The 15,105-nt window shown below is 37.0% G+C and overlaps 1 protein-coding gene across 1 annotated transcript in view; it reads right to left on the reverse strand.

Annotated features, from left to right (window-relative positions):
* Positions 1 to 15,105, reverse strand: part of ENPEP (glutamyl aminopeptidase) — a 104,417-nt gene that overhangs the window by 34,020 nt on the left and 55,292 nt on the right. Inside the window, exons 9-10 of the mRNA XM_022596307.2 lie at positions 13,077 to 13,142; positions 12,789 to 12,940 (exon numbers count right to left, since the gene is read on the reverse strand). Of these exons, the coding sequence (XP_022452015.1) occupies positions 12,789 to 12,940; positions 13,077 to 13,142 (218 nt within the window). The remainder of the gene's footprint in view (positions 1 to 12,788; positions 12,941 to 13,076; positions 13,143 to 15,105) is intronic.

Raw genomic sequence — 15,105 nt, forward strand, 5'->3', positions numbered from 1 at the left:
CCCACAGGTTTAAAAACAGTGTTGGCTATGTCTCTGGCTTAACAAATCAGTGGATATGAAAGAGAAGGGAACAACTACTGTGAAGCTTTCCCAATGGAAGTTTGTTTCGCAAGAAAGAAATATATTTTTAAAATTTTATATGTGCAAACACTATTAAATAGCAGTGTTAAATATGGCCAGTCTGATTTGCTAGAACATAAAACAGTAACTGTAAAAAACAATTTATGGTTAACAGAATGATCACAGAAATTATGTTGATTTATGTAATTGAATTATCACCTGATAACAAGTCAGATCTAAGTTTCAAATCATTCATATATTATGAAGAGGAAAGAGTGAAAAACAGAGAAGTTTTCTCCATCATAGTCTTTCCTCTCCAAAATAAAGATAAAGAAGGAAATACAGACACTCCCTGACTGATTTCATTGGGTCTAAGACCTCAAATTTTCCTTTGTTTTGGCATGAACTATTAATTTTCAGAACCTGCATTCCAGCAAGATATCCAGTTTCTCTGAATTTCATTTACTGTGGAAGAGCTGAGTGAGGTTTCCAGGGGGAGAGGCTGGTAACAGGTTTCAACAAGGTGAGCACCACTGGCTTCTCCAGTTCAGGTGCCAACCAGTTTCTTTTTTATTTATTTATTTCTATTTTTTACATCTTTATTGGAGTATAATTGCTTTACAATGGTGTGTTAGTTCTGCTTTATAACAAAGTGAATCAGTTATACATATACATATGTTCCCATATCTCTTCCCTCTTGCGTCTCCCTCCCTCCCTCCCTCCCTATCCCACCCCTCTAGGTGGTCACAAAGCACCGAGCTGATCTCCCTGTGCTATGCGGCTGCTTCCCACTAGCTATCTATTTTACATTTGGTAGTGTATATATGTACATGCTACTCTCTCACTTTGTCACAGCTTACCCTTCCCCCCCCCCATATCCTCAAGTCCATTCTCTAGTAGGTCTGTGTCTTCATTCCTGTCTTACCCCTAGGTTGTTCATGCCTTTTTTTTTTTCTTAGATTCCATATATATGTTAGCATACGGTATTTGTCTTTCTCTTTCTGACTTACTTCACTCTGTATAACAGACTCTAGGTCCATCCACCTCACTACAAATAACTCAATTTCGTTTCCTTTTATGGCTGAGTAATATTCCATTGTATATATGTGCCACATCTTCTTTATCCATTCATCCGATGATGGACACTTAGGTGGCTTCCATCTCCGGGCTATTGTAAATAGAGCTGCAATGAACATTTTGGTACATGACTCTTTTTGAATTATGGTTTTCTCAGGGTATATGGCAGTAGTGGGATTGCTGGGTCATATGGTAGTTCTATTTGTAGTTTTTTAAGGAACCTCCATACTGTTCTCCACAGTGGCTGTACCAATTCACATTCCCACCAGCGGTGCAAGAGTGTCCCCTTTTCTCCACACCCTCTCCAGCATTTATTGTTTCTAGATTTTTTGATGATGGCCATTCTGACTGGTGTGAGATGATATCTCATTGTAGTTTTGATTTGCATTTCTCTAATGATTAATGATGTTGAGCATTCTTTCATGTGTTTGTTGGCAGTCTGTATATCTTCTTTGAAGAAATGTCTATTTAGGTCTTCTGCCCATTTTTGGATTGGGTTGTTTGTTTTTTTGTTATTGAGCTGCATGAAATGCTTGTAAATTTTGGAGATTAATCCTTTGTCAGTTGCTTCATTTACAAATATTTTCTTCCATTCTGAGGGTTGTCTTTTGGTCTTGTTTATGGTTTCTTTCCTTTGCTGTGCAAAATCTTTGAAGTTTCATTAGGTCCCATTTGTTTACTTTTGTTTTTATTTCCATTTCTCTAGGAGGTGGGTCAAAAAGGACCTTGCTGTGATTTATGTCACAGAGTGTTCTGCCTATGGTTTCCTCTAAGAGTTTGATAGTTTCTGGCCTTACATTTAGGTCTTTAATCCATTTTGAGCTTATTTTTGTGTATGGTGTTAGGGAGTGTTCTAATCTCATACTTATACATGTACCTGTCCAGTTTTCCCAGCACCACTTATTGAAGAGTCTGTCCTTTCTCCACTGTACATTCCTGCCTCCTTTATCAAAGATAAGGTGACCATATGTGCATGGGTTTATCTCTGGGCTTTCTATCCTGTTTCATTGATCTATCTTTCTGTTTTTGTGCCAGTACCATACTGTCTTGATTACTGTAGCTTTGTAGTATAGTCTGAAGTCAGGGAGCCTGATTCCTCCAGTTCTGTTTTTCGTTCTCAAGGTTGCTTTGGCTATTCGAGGTCTTTTATGTTTCCATACAAATTGTGAAATTTTTTGTTCTAGTTCTGTGAAAAATGCCAGTGGTAGTTTGATAGGGATTGCATTGAATCTGTACATTGCTTTGGGTAGTAGAGTCATTTTCATAATGTTGATTCTTGTAATCCAAGAACATGGTATATCTCTCCATCTATTTGTATCATCTTTAATTTCTTTCATCAGTGTCTTATAATTTTCTGCATACAGGTCTTTTGTCTCCTTAGGTAGGTTTATTCCTAGATATTTTATTCTTTTTGTTGTAATGGTAAATGGGAGTGTTTTCTTGATTTCACTTTCAGATTTTTCATCATTAGTGTATAGGAATGCCAGAGACTTCTGTGCATTAATTTTGTATCCTGCTACTTTACCAAATTCATTGATTAGCTCTAGTAGTTTTCTGGTAGCATCTTTAGGATTCTCTATGTATAGTATCATGTCATCTGCAAACATTTACAGCTTTACTTCTTCTTTTCCGATTTGGATTCCTTTTATTTCCTTTTCTTCTCTGATTGCTGTGGCTAAAACTTCCAAAACTATGTTGAATAAGAGTGGTGAGAGTGGGCAACCTTGTCTTGTTCCTGATCTTAGTGGAAATGCTTTCAGTTTTTCACCATTGAGGACGATGTTGGCTATGGGTTTGTGATATATGGCCTTTATTATGTTGAGGAAAGTTCCCTCTATGCCTACTTTCTGCAGTGTTTTTATCATAAATGGGTGTTGAATTTTGTTGAAAGCTTTCTCTGCATCATTGAGATGATCATATGGTTTTTCTCCTTCAATTTGTTAATATAGTGTATCACGTTGATTGATTTGCGTATATTGAAGAATCCCTGCATTCCTGGAATAAACCCCACTTGATCATTGTGTATGGTCCTTTTAATGTGCTGTTGGATTCTGTTTGCTAGTATTTTGTTGAGGACTTTCACATCTATGTTCATCAGTGATATTGGCCTGTAGTTTTCTTTCTTTGTGACAGCGTTGTCTGATTTTGATATCAGGGTGATGGTGGCCTTGGGAGTGTTCCTCACTCTGCTATATTTTGGAAGAGTTTGAGAAGGATAGGTGTTAGCTCTTCTCTAAATGTTTGATAGAATTCGCCTGTGAAGCCATCTGGTCCTGGGCTTTTGTTTGTTGGAAGATTTTTAATCACAGTTTCAATTTCAGTGCTTGTGATTGGTCTGTTCATATTTTCTATTTTTTCCTGGTTCAGTCTTGGCAGGTTGTGCATTTCTAAGAATTTGTCCATTTCTTCCAGGTTGTCCATTTTATTGGCATAGAGTTGCTTGTAGTAATCTCTCATGATCCTTTGTATTTCTGCAGTGTCAGTTGTTACTTCTCCTTTTTTTTTTTTTTCATTTCTAATTCTATTGATTTGAGTCTTCTCCCTTTTTTTCTTGATGAGTCTGGCTAGTGGTTTATCAATTTTGTTTATCTTCTCAAAGAACCATCTTTTAGTTTTATTGATCTTTGATATCGTTTTGTTCATTTCTTTTTCATTTATTTCTGATCTGATTTTTATGATTTCTTTCCTTCTGCTAACTTTGGGGTTTTTTTGTTCTTCTTTCTCTAGTTGCTTTAGGTGCAAGGTTAGGTTGTTTATTCGAGATGTTTCCTGTTTCTTAAGGTAGGATTGTATTGCTATAAACTTCCCTCTTAGAACTGCTTTTGCTGCATCCCATAGGTTTTGGGTCGTCGTGTCTCCATTGTCATTTTTTTCTAGGTATATTTTTATTTCCTCTCTGATTTCTTCAGTGATCACTTCGTTACTAAGTAGTGTATTGTTTAGCCTCCATGTGTTTGTATTTTTTACAGATTTTTTCCTGTAATTGCTATCTAGTCTCATAGCGTTGTGGTCGGAAAAGATACTTGATACAATTTCAATTTTCTTAAATTTACCAAGGCTTGATTTGTGACCCAAGATATGATCTATCCTGGAGAATGTTCCATGAGCACTTGAGAAAAATGTGTATTCTGTTGTTTTTGGATGGAATGTCCTATAAATATCAATTAAGTCCATCTTGTTTAGTGTATCATTTAAAGCTTGTGTTTCCTTATTTATTTTCATTTTGGATGATCTGTCCATTGGTGAAAGTGGGGTGTTAAAGTCCCCTACTGTGAATTTGTTACTCTCAATTTCCCCTTTTATGGCTGTTAGTATTTGCCTTATGTATTGAGGTGCTCCTATGTTGGGTGCATAAATATTCACAATTGTTCTATCTTCTTCTTGGATCGATCCCTTGATCATTATGTAGTGTCCTTCTTTGTCTCTTCTAATAGTCTTTATTTTAAAGTCCATTTTGTCTGATATGAGAATTGCTATTCCAGCTTTCTTTTGGTTTCCATTTGCATGGAATATCTTTTTCCATCCCCTTACTTTCAGTCTGTATGTGTCACTAGGTCTGAAGTGGGTCTCTTGTAGACAGCATATATATGGGTCTTGTTTTTGTATCCATTCAGCCCATCTGTGTCTTTTGGTGGGAGCATTTAGTCCATTTACATTTAAGGTAATTATCAATATGTATGTTCGTATTCCCGTTTTCTTAATTGTTTTGGGTTTGTTATTATAGGTCTTTTCCTTCTCTTGTGTTTCTTGCCTAGAGAAGTTCCTTTAGCATTTGTTGTAATGCTGGTTTGGTGGTGCTGAACTCTCTCAGCTTTTGCTTGTGTGTAAAGGTTTTAATTTCTCCATCAAATCTGAATGAGATCCTTGCTGGGCAGAGTAATCTTTGTTGCAGGTTTTTCTCCTTCATCACTTTAAATATGTCCTGCCAGTCCCTTCTGGCTTGCAGAGTTTCTGCTGAAAGATCAGCTGTTAACCTTATGGGGATTCCCTTGTGTGTTATTTGTTGTTTTTCCCTTGCTGCTTTTAATATGTTTTCTTTGTATTTAATTTTTGACAGTTTGATTAATATGTGTCTTGGCGTGTTTCTCCTTGGATTTATCCTGTATGGGACTGTCTGTGCTTCGTGGACTTGATTAACTATTTCCTTTCCCATATTAGGGACGTTTTCAACTATAATCTCTTCAAATATTTTCTCAGTCCCTTTCTTTTTCTATTCTTCTTCTGGAATCCCTATAATTCGAATGTTGGTGCGTTTAATGTTGTTCCAGAGGTCTCTGAGACTGTCCTCAGTTCTTTTCATTCTTTTTTCTTTATTCTGCTCTGCAGTAGTTATTTCCACTATTTTATGTTCCAGGTCACTTATCCGTTCTTCTGCCTCAGTTATTCTGCTATTGATCCCATCTAGAGTATTTTTAATTTCATTTATTGTGTTGTTCATCGTTGCTTGTTTCATCTTTAGTTCTTCTAGGTCCTTGTTAAATGTTTCTTGCATTTTGTCTATTCTATTTACAAGATTTTGGATCATCTTTAGTATCATTATTCTGAATTCTTTTTCAGGTAGACTGCCTATTTCCTCTTCATTTGTTAGGTCTGGTGGGTTTTTATCTTGCTCCTTCATCTGCTGTTTGTTTTTCTGTCTTCTCATTTTGCTTATCTTACTGTGTTTGGGGTCTCCTTTATGCAGGCTGCAGGTTCGTAGTTCCTGTTGTTTTTGATGTCTGTCCCCAGTGGCTAAAGTTGGTTCAGTGGGTTGTGTAGGCTTCCTGGTGGAGGGGACTAGTGCCTGTATTCTGGTGGATGAGGCTGGATCTTGTCTTTCTGGCCAACCAGTTTCTAGAAGTAGCTAATTTAATAATTCTGAGTGTTCTTCATTCTCGGTGACAGGGACAGAAAGTTTTTGGCAGTTTGAATTTTTGGAATCATCTGAGTGTGCTGTTCATGTAACAATTCCCAAAGCCCTGAATTGGAAATCAGGAAACAGGTTCTGTTACCTGCTGCATGTAGTACGGTATCATAAAGTGGGTCTATAAAGAGTTTTCAGTTCTCTAGAAATACGGCTATGAGCTATATAGAGCAAGATGAGAACAGTATTCTAAAAGGAGATTGTTCTCTGTAAATTCATCTGATTCAATTCCCTGCACACTGTTTATTCTTTAATTGGAAATTTTAGCTCAACTCAATCTTTGGAACATATGCCACACATCCGCAGCCTGACCGTTCTCCTAGGGCAGGCCCCATCAACTCCATCACCTCTCACATGGGTCACTAGCTACAATATCATCCTAACTGGTCTCCCTGCATCCACTCTTGTCCCACCTGATCTGTTCTCCATAGTGCAGCCAGAGGGGAACTTTGAAAAATGTAAACATGATCCTGCCAGTTCTCTCCTTAACATCCTTGAATTTTCACACTCTTTTGTTCAAAATCTTTAACATGGTCTGCATGCCTGCCCCTGCCTTCCCCTCCAACTTTATCTCCCACCAGTCTTCCCAGTGCCTCTCTGTTGTCCAGTTCTTGGAGCCAGACTGCCTGCATTCAAACTGAGGATCCATCATTTACACTCTGTGCAACCTTGAGTAAGTTATTTAAAAATTTTCTGCCTAAAGTTGTCTATCTGTTATAATAAAATACACTGAAGTACTTAGAATAGTGCCAGCTACTTAGTAAATGCTCAGTAAGCATTGCATATTATATGTATAATGCTCCTTTTAAACTTTAGAGCCTTCATATATGTTGCATTTTGTTTTGAAAACCCCGACAGTCATCCCTCAACACCAATTTACTCAGTTTAAATATCACTGCCTCAAGAAAGAAAGTCTTCTGTAGTCCTCTCTACTCCACCACACCTCCTGTCCCACAATTAATTCAGGCTCAGCGTATCAGTGGGCATATGGCAGGAGAGAATAATTACTGTGAAACTTCCAAATGGAAGCTAGTTTTGCAAGAGAGAAATATTTTTAAAATTTTAGTATCCAAAGGCTCTAGCAGTATTAAAATCGGCCAATTTAATTTGCTAGAACATAAAACAGTAACTGTAAAAGAACCAGTTTATAGTTATTAAACGATTCCTGAGACACCTTCTACACTATATTTCTCCTTTCTCATGTTATATTAATTGCTACTGAATAATTGATCTTGTGATGATTTATATATGAGACTGTAAAATGAGGTCAGTGAGACTATTAAAAAAGGAAGAGGGTGAAAGGTCTTTTCGGTGGAAATCGGGTAGTGGAGATTAGAGGCCACCTGGAGTGTGGTGAGTGCAAAATTCTCTCCACCCAAAGCACGTATTAAGAAGTTAAAAGACAATTAAAATCGGCTTGGGTGAAATTGGAATGTTGTCCAGGGGACCAAGGTGTTGCTCTCATTTAGCCAGGATCCTGTCTAGGAGGGGCCTCAGCTGGGCAATGAAGGTCGGAGATGACATCCCCAAAGTGGTACACCCAGGTTCCTGTGGCCAGCTACAGTGGCTAGGGGGGGCGTCCTGAGATCGCGATTTTGTTCTCTTCATTTGGGACCGGTTGGCACCCCGGAAATGTATACAGAAATAACTAGTTAGTTATACAGAAATGGCTATATTATTAATACTTTTGTAAAAGTTGTAGTCATACAAATGTAATAAGTTTTGAAATCACTGGCTGTGTGGCACGTGTTTTGTCAGCTTTTACAATATTTGGTATGTTTTAAAAATCTGGCAAATTAGAGGAAATGATGTATTGGATTTGTAATTTTATCTGACATTCTTAGAATACCTTAACTCAGTAGTCATGTTTAAATGCCTATAAAAGTCTGATTTGGGTGAGGTTTTTTTGTTGTTGTTAATTTTATTGGACTAGAGTTGATTTACAATGTTGTGTTAGTTTCAGGTGTACAGCAAAGTGATTCAGTTATGCATATACATATATTCATTCTTTTTTCAGATTCTTTTCCCATATAGGTTATTACAGAATATTGAATAGAGTTCCCTGTGCTATATAGTAGGCCCTTGTTGGTTATCTATTTTATATATGGTAGTGTGTGTATGTTAATCCCAAACTCCTAATTTATCCCTCCCCTGCATGTTTCCCCTTTGGTAACCATAAGTTTGTTTTTGAAATCTGTGAGTTTGTTTCTGTTTTGTAAACAAGTTTATTGATATCATTTTTAAAATTAGATTCCACATGAGTGATATCATATGATATTTGTCTTTCTCTGACATACTTCACTCAGTGTGATAATCTCTAGGTCCATCCATGTTGCTGCAAATGACATTATTTCATTCTTTTTTATGGCTGAGTAATATTCCATTGTATACATGTACCACATCTTCTTTATCCATTCCTCTGTTGATGGACATTTAGATTGCTTCCATGTCTTGGCTATTGTAAATACTGCTGCAATGAACATTGGGGTGTGTGTATCTTTTTGAATTATGGTTTTCTCTGGAATATGCCCAGGAGTGGGATTGCTGGATCATATGGTAGTACTATTTTTTGTTTTTTAAGGAACCTCCATACCGTTCTCCATAGTGGTTGTACCAATTTATATTCCCACCAACAGTGTAGGAAGTTTCCCTTTTCTCCACACCCTCTCCGGCATTTATTGTTTGTAGACTTTTTGATGCTGGTCATTCTGACTGGTGTGAGGTGATACCTCATTGTAGTTTTGATTTGCATTTCTTTGATATTTAGTTATGTTGAGCATCTTTTCATGTAATAGGAAATTCTGATTTTGTAAAGTTAAAGGTTTGATTCTTTTTTTTCCTTTTTGGTTTTTAAGGTTTAATGTGTTTGAAAATGCCCAAGAAATTTGATATACTATATTTATGATTTTTAATTTGTTAGATTCATAAAAATGTATAGAAAACTCTTTTTAGAAATTAGATTCATAAAACTGTGTCTTTCAGTGTTTATATTTGAAATTATAAATGGAATTTAATAAAATTTTAAGTGGTTATGTTTAGAAGTCTCTTATAAATGATATATGCAAAATAATTTGATTGATTGAGTGTGTAATTGCTGTTAAAATGTTTGGAGAATTTCATTTATGCATTGTAAATAAAAACATCCTTAATCAAAAACTGGGAAAACCACTATTGAAAAGGCACTGTCTCCTACACCCTTTCCACAGACCAGCACCTCTCTCAGAAGGAGCCCCTTTTAAATGCTTCTGGTTTTAGTTCTTCTGATGTCTAATACTGTAACTCTAAATACCTCTATATTTTTTAGATAGTATTTATTAACTCACCCATGAGAGAGGGTGACTTAGTTCACTTATACTACTTTCTTTTTCATTCCCCCTTTAACATTCAAATTATAATAAAGCAAAATTATTATTATTAGACTTTCTATAGGTTACAATTGTTCCTTTAAATAATATACCCATACTGCCTTTTCTTGTTTTATAAATTTTAGTATTGTTACTCTCTCCTAACTGTAGAATAAGGTTATCTTGTGCAGTGCTGATAAATGCTTAACAACCAGCTCTCAGGGCAGGGGTGGGAAGTGGAATGTAGTATTTGCTGATTTCCATTAACTCACATCATGACCAATTTCAGGCTACTGGAATGATGTCACTGAGTTGGGATTAAAGCCAGTTTCGGTCCACCACTGAACCAGTATCTAGTATCCTTTTTTTCCACCTTTTCTTCCTCTTCCACCTCCTTTCTTCTGTCAGCTGTTTTTTCTTGTTACAGTGTTAAGATTGTTTATATTTACAATCTAACCTGTCACTATAACAAAGATTAACATGTTATCCATTGGTTGATTATAAAAGCCAAAAGACAATAAATAACACAAACGAAATTATGCTCTATACATATTGCTGGCCGAGAAGTGTGTTGGAGTCATATTTCCTTCTCAATGGTCTGATTTCATGGCCCTTGAGTCCCTTAAATGCAAATTTCCCCTAACACCCTAACATAAGTGTAAAATAGACTCCTCTTCCTTATACTTTATCAATGGCATAAAATCATTCTACCTGCTTCATATTTTTGGATCACAATTTTTACATAGAGCCTTGATTTTGTTTTTTGCTAATTTTCTTCTTTATAGTTGGCCAGACTGATGGGCCTTCACCAATTCCCCAATTCTGCCGTCCTCCCAGTTATACTCTCTTTTCCCTGGGGATCACCTAACTCAGCCCCAGTCATCCTGCTCTTGCGGCACTGTGAGCCCACTGGATTGCTGTTGGTCTGCATTTCCTTTCATGGCTCTCCTAGGTTGGATGAACTGTTTCCTGGATCCTATGTCTTCCTCTTTTTTGGATTCATTCATATTTTTTTCTCTCCAGGCTCCAATCCCCCTGGACTGTAGCCTTAGTAACTTTCTAAGAAGTGCTGTGTGGAAAGCATTTTCTGGGGCTGCACGTCAGAAAATGTCTTCACTGTGTTTATACGTTTGGTTTAGGGAACTGCCTAGAGAATTAGAGGTTGAAAATATTTTTTGCATCCATGTTTTAAATGACTGTTTCATTTTCTTCTTGAGTTCAGAGTTGTTGTAAAGAAGTCTAATGCCACACTAACTCATGTACCCTTGTTTTCTGAAATTTCATGAGGCTATAGCTAGGTATGTTTTTTTTTTCCTTTTTGTACTATGTAGTCAATGGGGCCTTTTAATCAGAATCCTTGTGCACTTTATTATTTCTTTGGTACAATTCGCCCCTTAAGTTTCTCTATTTTCTTTTTTTTGAGAGACTTCTATTAGTTGGGTGCTAGATTTTCCATATTTGTCTTCTGTTTCATATTTGCCAGTTCTATGTGTGTTTGTCCTGTACTTTTAGGGAATTCCCCAAATTTATTTCTAGTTGGTCTATTAATTTTTTTGACAACCAAAATTTAATCTTTCATAGCTCTTTTATATTCTCAGTTTGTCTTTTCGAAAACATTCTGCTCTTAGTTAATGGATATAATAGCTTCTTTGATCTCTTAATATATTTCATAAATTTATTTATTTTAATTATGTCTCTTATAGAGATAGGTTTCTTTTTTTTTCGGTACGCGGGCCTCTGACTGTTGTGGCCTCTCCCGTTGCGGAGCACAGGCTCCGGACGCGCAGGCTCAGCGGCCATGGCTCACGGGCCCAGCCGCTCTGCGGCATGTGGGATCTTCCCGGACTGGGGCACGAACCCGTGTCCCCTGCATCGGCAGGCGGACTCTCAACCACTGCGCCACCAGGGAAGCCCAGAGATAGGTTTCTTGTTTGTTCATGTGAGATTTTACCTTTTATGCTTTTAGATTTCTTTCATGTGTCTTGCGATCCTTGATCATTCATATTTAAGAAAGAAGGACTAAATTGGTTATTCTTGGTGTCTTGTATGTAACCCCTCTACTGTTGAGAAGGTAGGTATATATATATATTTTAACATCTTTATTGGAGTATAATTGCTTTACAATGGTGTGTTAGTTTCTGCTTTATAACAAAGTGAATCAGTTATACGTATACATATATCCCCATATCTCTTCCCTCTCGCATCTCCCTCCCTCCCACCCTCCCTATCCCACCCCTCTAGGTGGTCACAAACCACTGAGCTGATCTCCCTGTGCTATGCGGCTGCTTCCCACTAGCTATCTATTTTACATTTTGTAGCGTATATATGTCCATGCCATTCTCTCACTTTGTCCCAGCTTACCCTTCCCCCTCCCCATATCCTCAAGTCCATTCTCTAGTAGGCCTGTGTCTTTATTCCCGTCTTACCCCTAGGTTCTTCATGACCTTTTTTTTTTTTTTCTTAGATTCCATATATATGTGTTAGCATACGGTATTTGTTTTTCCCTTTCTGACTTACTTCACTCTGTATGACAGACTCTAGGTCCATCCACCTCACCACAGATAACTCAATTTCGTTTCTTTTTATGGCTGAGTAGAGAAGGGAGGTATATTTTTGAAACTGACTTCTCCGCTGAACAGGAAGTCTGACTAGAGGCTCTGTGTATGTATGAGGAGAGCTGGCAGCTCCAGCCCATTCATACTACAAATGCCACAAGGAGGAAAGCTTTACTTTGGGTGTCCCAACCAGATGGAAATCCTTAGCTTTCCTCTACGTCCTGGTCAATTTCTTTAGGAAAAAAAGCCCTCTGGATTTTTGCCTTGGGTCATTGCCAGACTTTTGAGAGCTCTATGCAGAGGAAAGAATGGCAGTCAATGAAGGGAAAGTGGAGGGGTAGGGGTCTGGCTGGCACAACTGTCCTGAATCCAGACTTCAAATTAATTGCCCTATTTTCAGCCTCACTCCTGCCTTCCACTCTGAGTGCTGACACTGAGCCCAGAGCCTGTCTACGGATAGGGGAAATCAGCTTCCACCTCTACTGAAAGTCTCTTTTTATCTGGCTGCATCTTCCTCTGTTTGTTTTCTGTCTATATTTCTCCCTCTGCTTTTCTTCATCTAGAATTTTATGATGCATTTAGCCCTTCCTATTTTCTTTGCTTCTCTGAGTTTATTTCTTTTAGTACTTCTGTTTCTTTATTCAGTGATTTCTGGGAAGAATAGTACTTGCATGCATGTGCTCAGTCCATCTTTTGGAACCTGAAGACAACTGAGCTATTTCTGAATGCCTTTGTTTCCCTAAAGACACTGTGCTTAAGCATCAGGTACTGAAGAGCAAGGTCTAAGCAAATGGCCAGTATTTCCATCAAATTTCTGCTTTTCTTCTGAAATGCGTTATAGATTCTTACCCCAAAATTGAATGTGGCTCAGAAGAATTAACTCTCGAGTCCAACAGAAAGCGTTTCTGTGTGATGTTCCTCATATCTTCCACATTAAGTACAGGATAACCCATCTGATTGGTCCAGGTGTCCATTACTTCTTTCACTGGTAGATTACTTGCCTAAGATTTTTTTTAAAAATAGAGAATAATCAATCAACAAATAAGGGGAAATAAAAGGATAGAATAATCAGATAAAGAAATGATTGATAAATCATTTGTTAATCAAAGAAATGTTTGAGGATATACTCCTCCTTACCTCTTCAAGTGCTGCCCAAAAATCTGAAGTTTTGGCATTCTTAAATTTGTATTTTTCCAAGTAACTCTGCATGTGAAAGATAACAAGTATTTCAAAAGTCAATGTTTGCTTTTTCCATACTTCCACAACATGAGCTGAACCCTTCAACATGTCTCGCTCTAATGAATAATATAGCAAATGTACCTAGAATGAAAATCAAATGATATGCCGTATGCAAAACATTTTGTAACCTATAAAAACACTGTACAAATAACGATTTATTTGTAAAGCATAAGGAATATTTTTTATTAATGAGATAATTCTCTTTTTTTGTTGTTGTTGTTTTTTTAGTCTAATGGAATTGTGAACAGGTGAGGGAAAGAGTTTAATTTTTTCAGGACAACCAATATAAGATGCTTAAGGACCGTCAATTATTTAGCAAGCAGTCAACAGTCCAAAACATTTTTGATCCACTAGGAAAAAAGATCCATAATTCTATGATATTCACTTATTGGTGTTAACCTGTCCACTGCTGGCTGCATCCCCTACCTTTATTTACACCAGTTGTGTTTTCTCATCTCACACACTAGATGACCCCATCACATATGAGTGATTGAAGTGATATGCAAAGATAAAACTGGTGAGCTTGGCTCTAAGCCAAGGCTCAGCAAACTTTTTCTGTAAAAAGCTGTATAATAAAGATTTTAAGTGTTGTGAGACATATAGTCTCTGTCACAACTACTCAACTCTGCCCAAATAGCACAAAAGCAGTCATAGATAATATGTAAGTGAATGAGAATGACTGTTTTCCAATAAAATGTTATTTATGCACACTGATATTTGAATTGCATACAACTTTCACATGTCATGAAATACTCTTTTGATTTTTTCCAACCGTTTAAAACTGTAGAAGTGATTTTCATTTGCAGACCTTACAAAAATGGGTGGTGGGCTGGATTTGGCCTGCAAGCTGTAATAGTAGTTTGCAGACTCCTGCTCTAAATAAATGAATATATAGTCTTCTGAATAATAATAATCATGATGATGATGGCTAAATTGGGAAAATTTTTCACTCTAAAGAGTAAGATTTCATTTTTCAAATATTTTAAAAATACAAATCTTTTAACTACAAGGCTCCCTTTTTGTCAGTTCTAGTCACAAAACCTCTCTATATATGAGTTTTCAGGCATAATATGATATCCCTAGAGAAAATTCCTTGTCTTCTTCTAATCTCATAATTGGGCACTACTTATAGTTCTCCAGGAGACCTTCCAGAATTCCTGCTGTATAACTCCTCTATTATGCTCTAGAATTGTCCTGCTTAAAATGTGGACGTCTTTGATAGAAATCGAACCTTCTTAAGTGGTCTTTGAACCTTCAAAGAAAATAACCAGTGGTTGACTTTGCTCATATCATTTTCACTCTAAGTTGCTCTAATTTTCAGGAGGTGCTATACCTTAGTCCTGTTATCTTCTAAATTCCTCTTTTTAGGCATAGAGAGAGAAAACAATATTATCTGGACTGCTCCAAGATGCCTGGGAGAGGGTTGAGGCCAGTTTGGAATGCTGCCTTCATATTTGTTCTTTTGATTGGCTCACTGCTCAGCACTGCCACTGGAGGGCAGGCGAAGGAAGGGAGAAGAAATGAAAGGCACAGATTCTGTATCAAATTTAGGTGTTCGTTCCAGAGTTTTGCATAGATCATTCATTCCTTCTTAGTAAAATAATTGGATGCTCGGAATAGTAATAATTATAATCATAGCTACCTGGTAATGATGATTTCTAGTGAATAGTATCTTCTTAAAATTAATTTAGAGGAGTTTCTTTGTATATTCATGGTGACTTGTACTTAGAAACATGCAATCTTGGAACTGAAAGGAACCTTAAATACTATTTTATACAACTCTCACATTTTGGGCATGAAGGAAACTGGTGTCTAGAGAAGTGAAGAGATTTGCCTGAGATTACGGTGAAGAGACTTCTGAATCCTGGATCAGTTTGTGTGGTTTTCGTCACTGTTGTTATTGTTACTGTTTTTTAAATTGCAGTTT

The sequence above is a fragment of the Delphinapterus leucas genome, chromosome 5 (genome assembly GCF_059928025.1).
Source record: "Delphinapterus leucas isolate spDelLeu-1000000601 "Yukka" chromosome 5, BTC_Dleu_Yukka2, whole genome shotgun sequence".
NCBI lineage: Eukaryota > Metazoa > Chordata > Mammalia > Artiodactyla > Monodontidae > Delphinapterus > Delphinapterus leucas.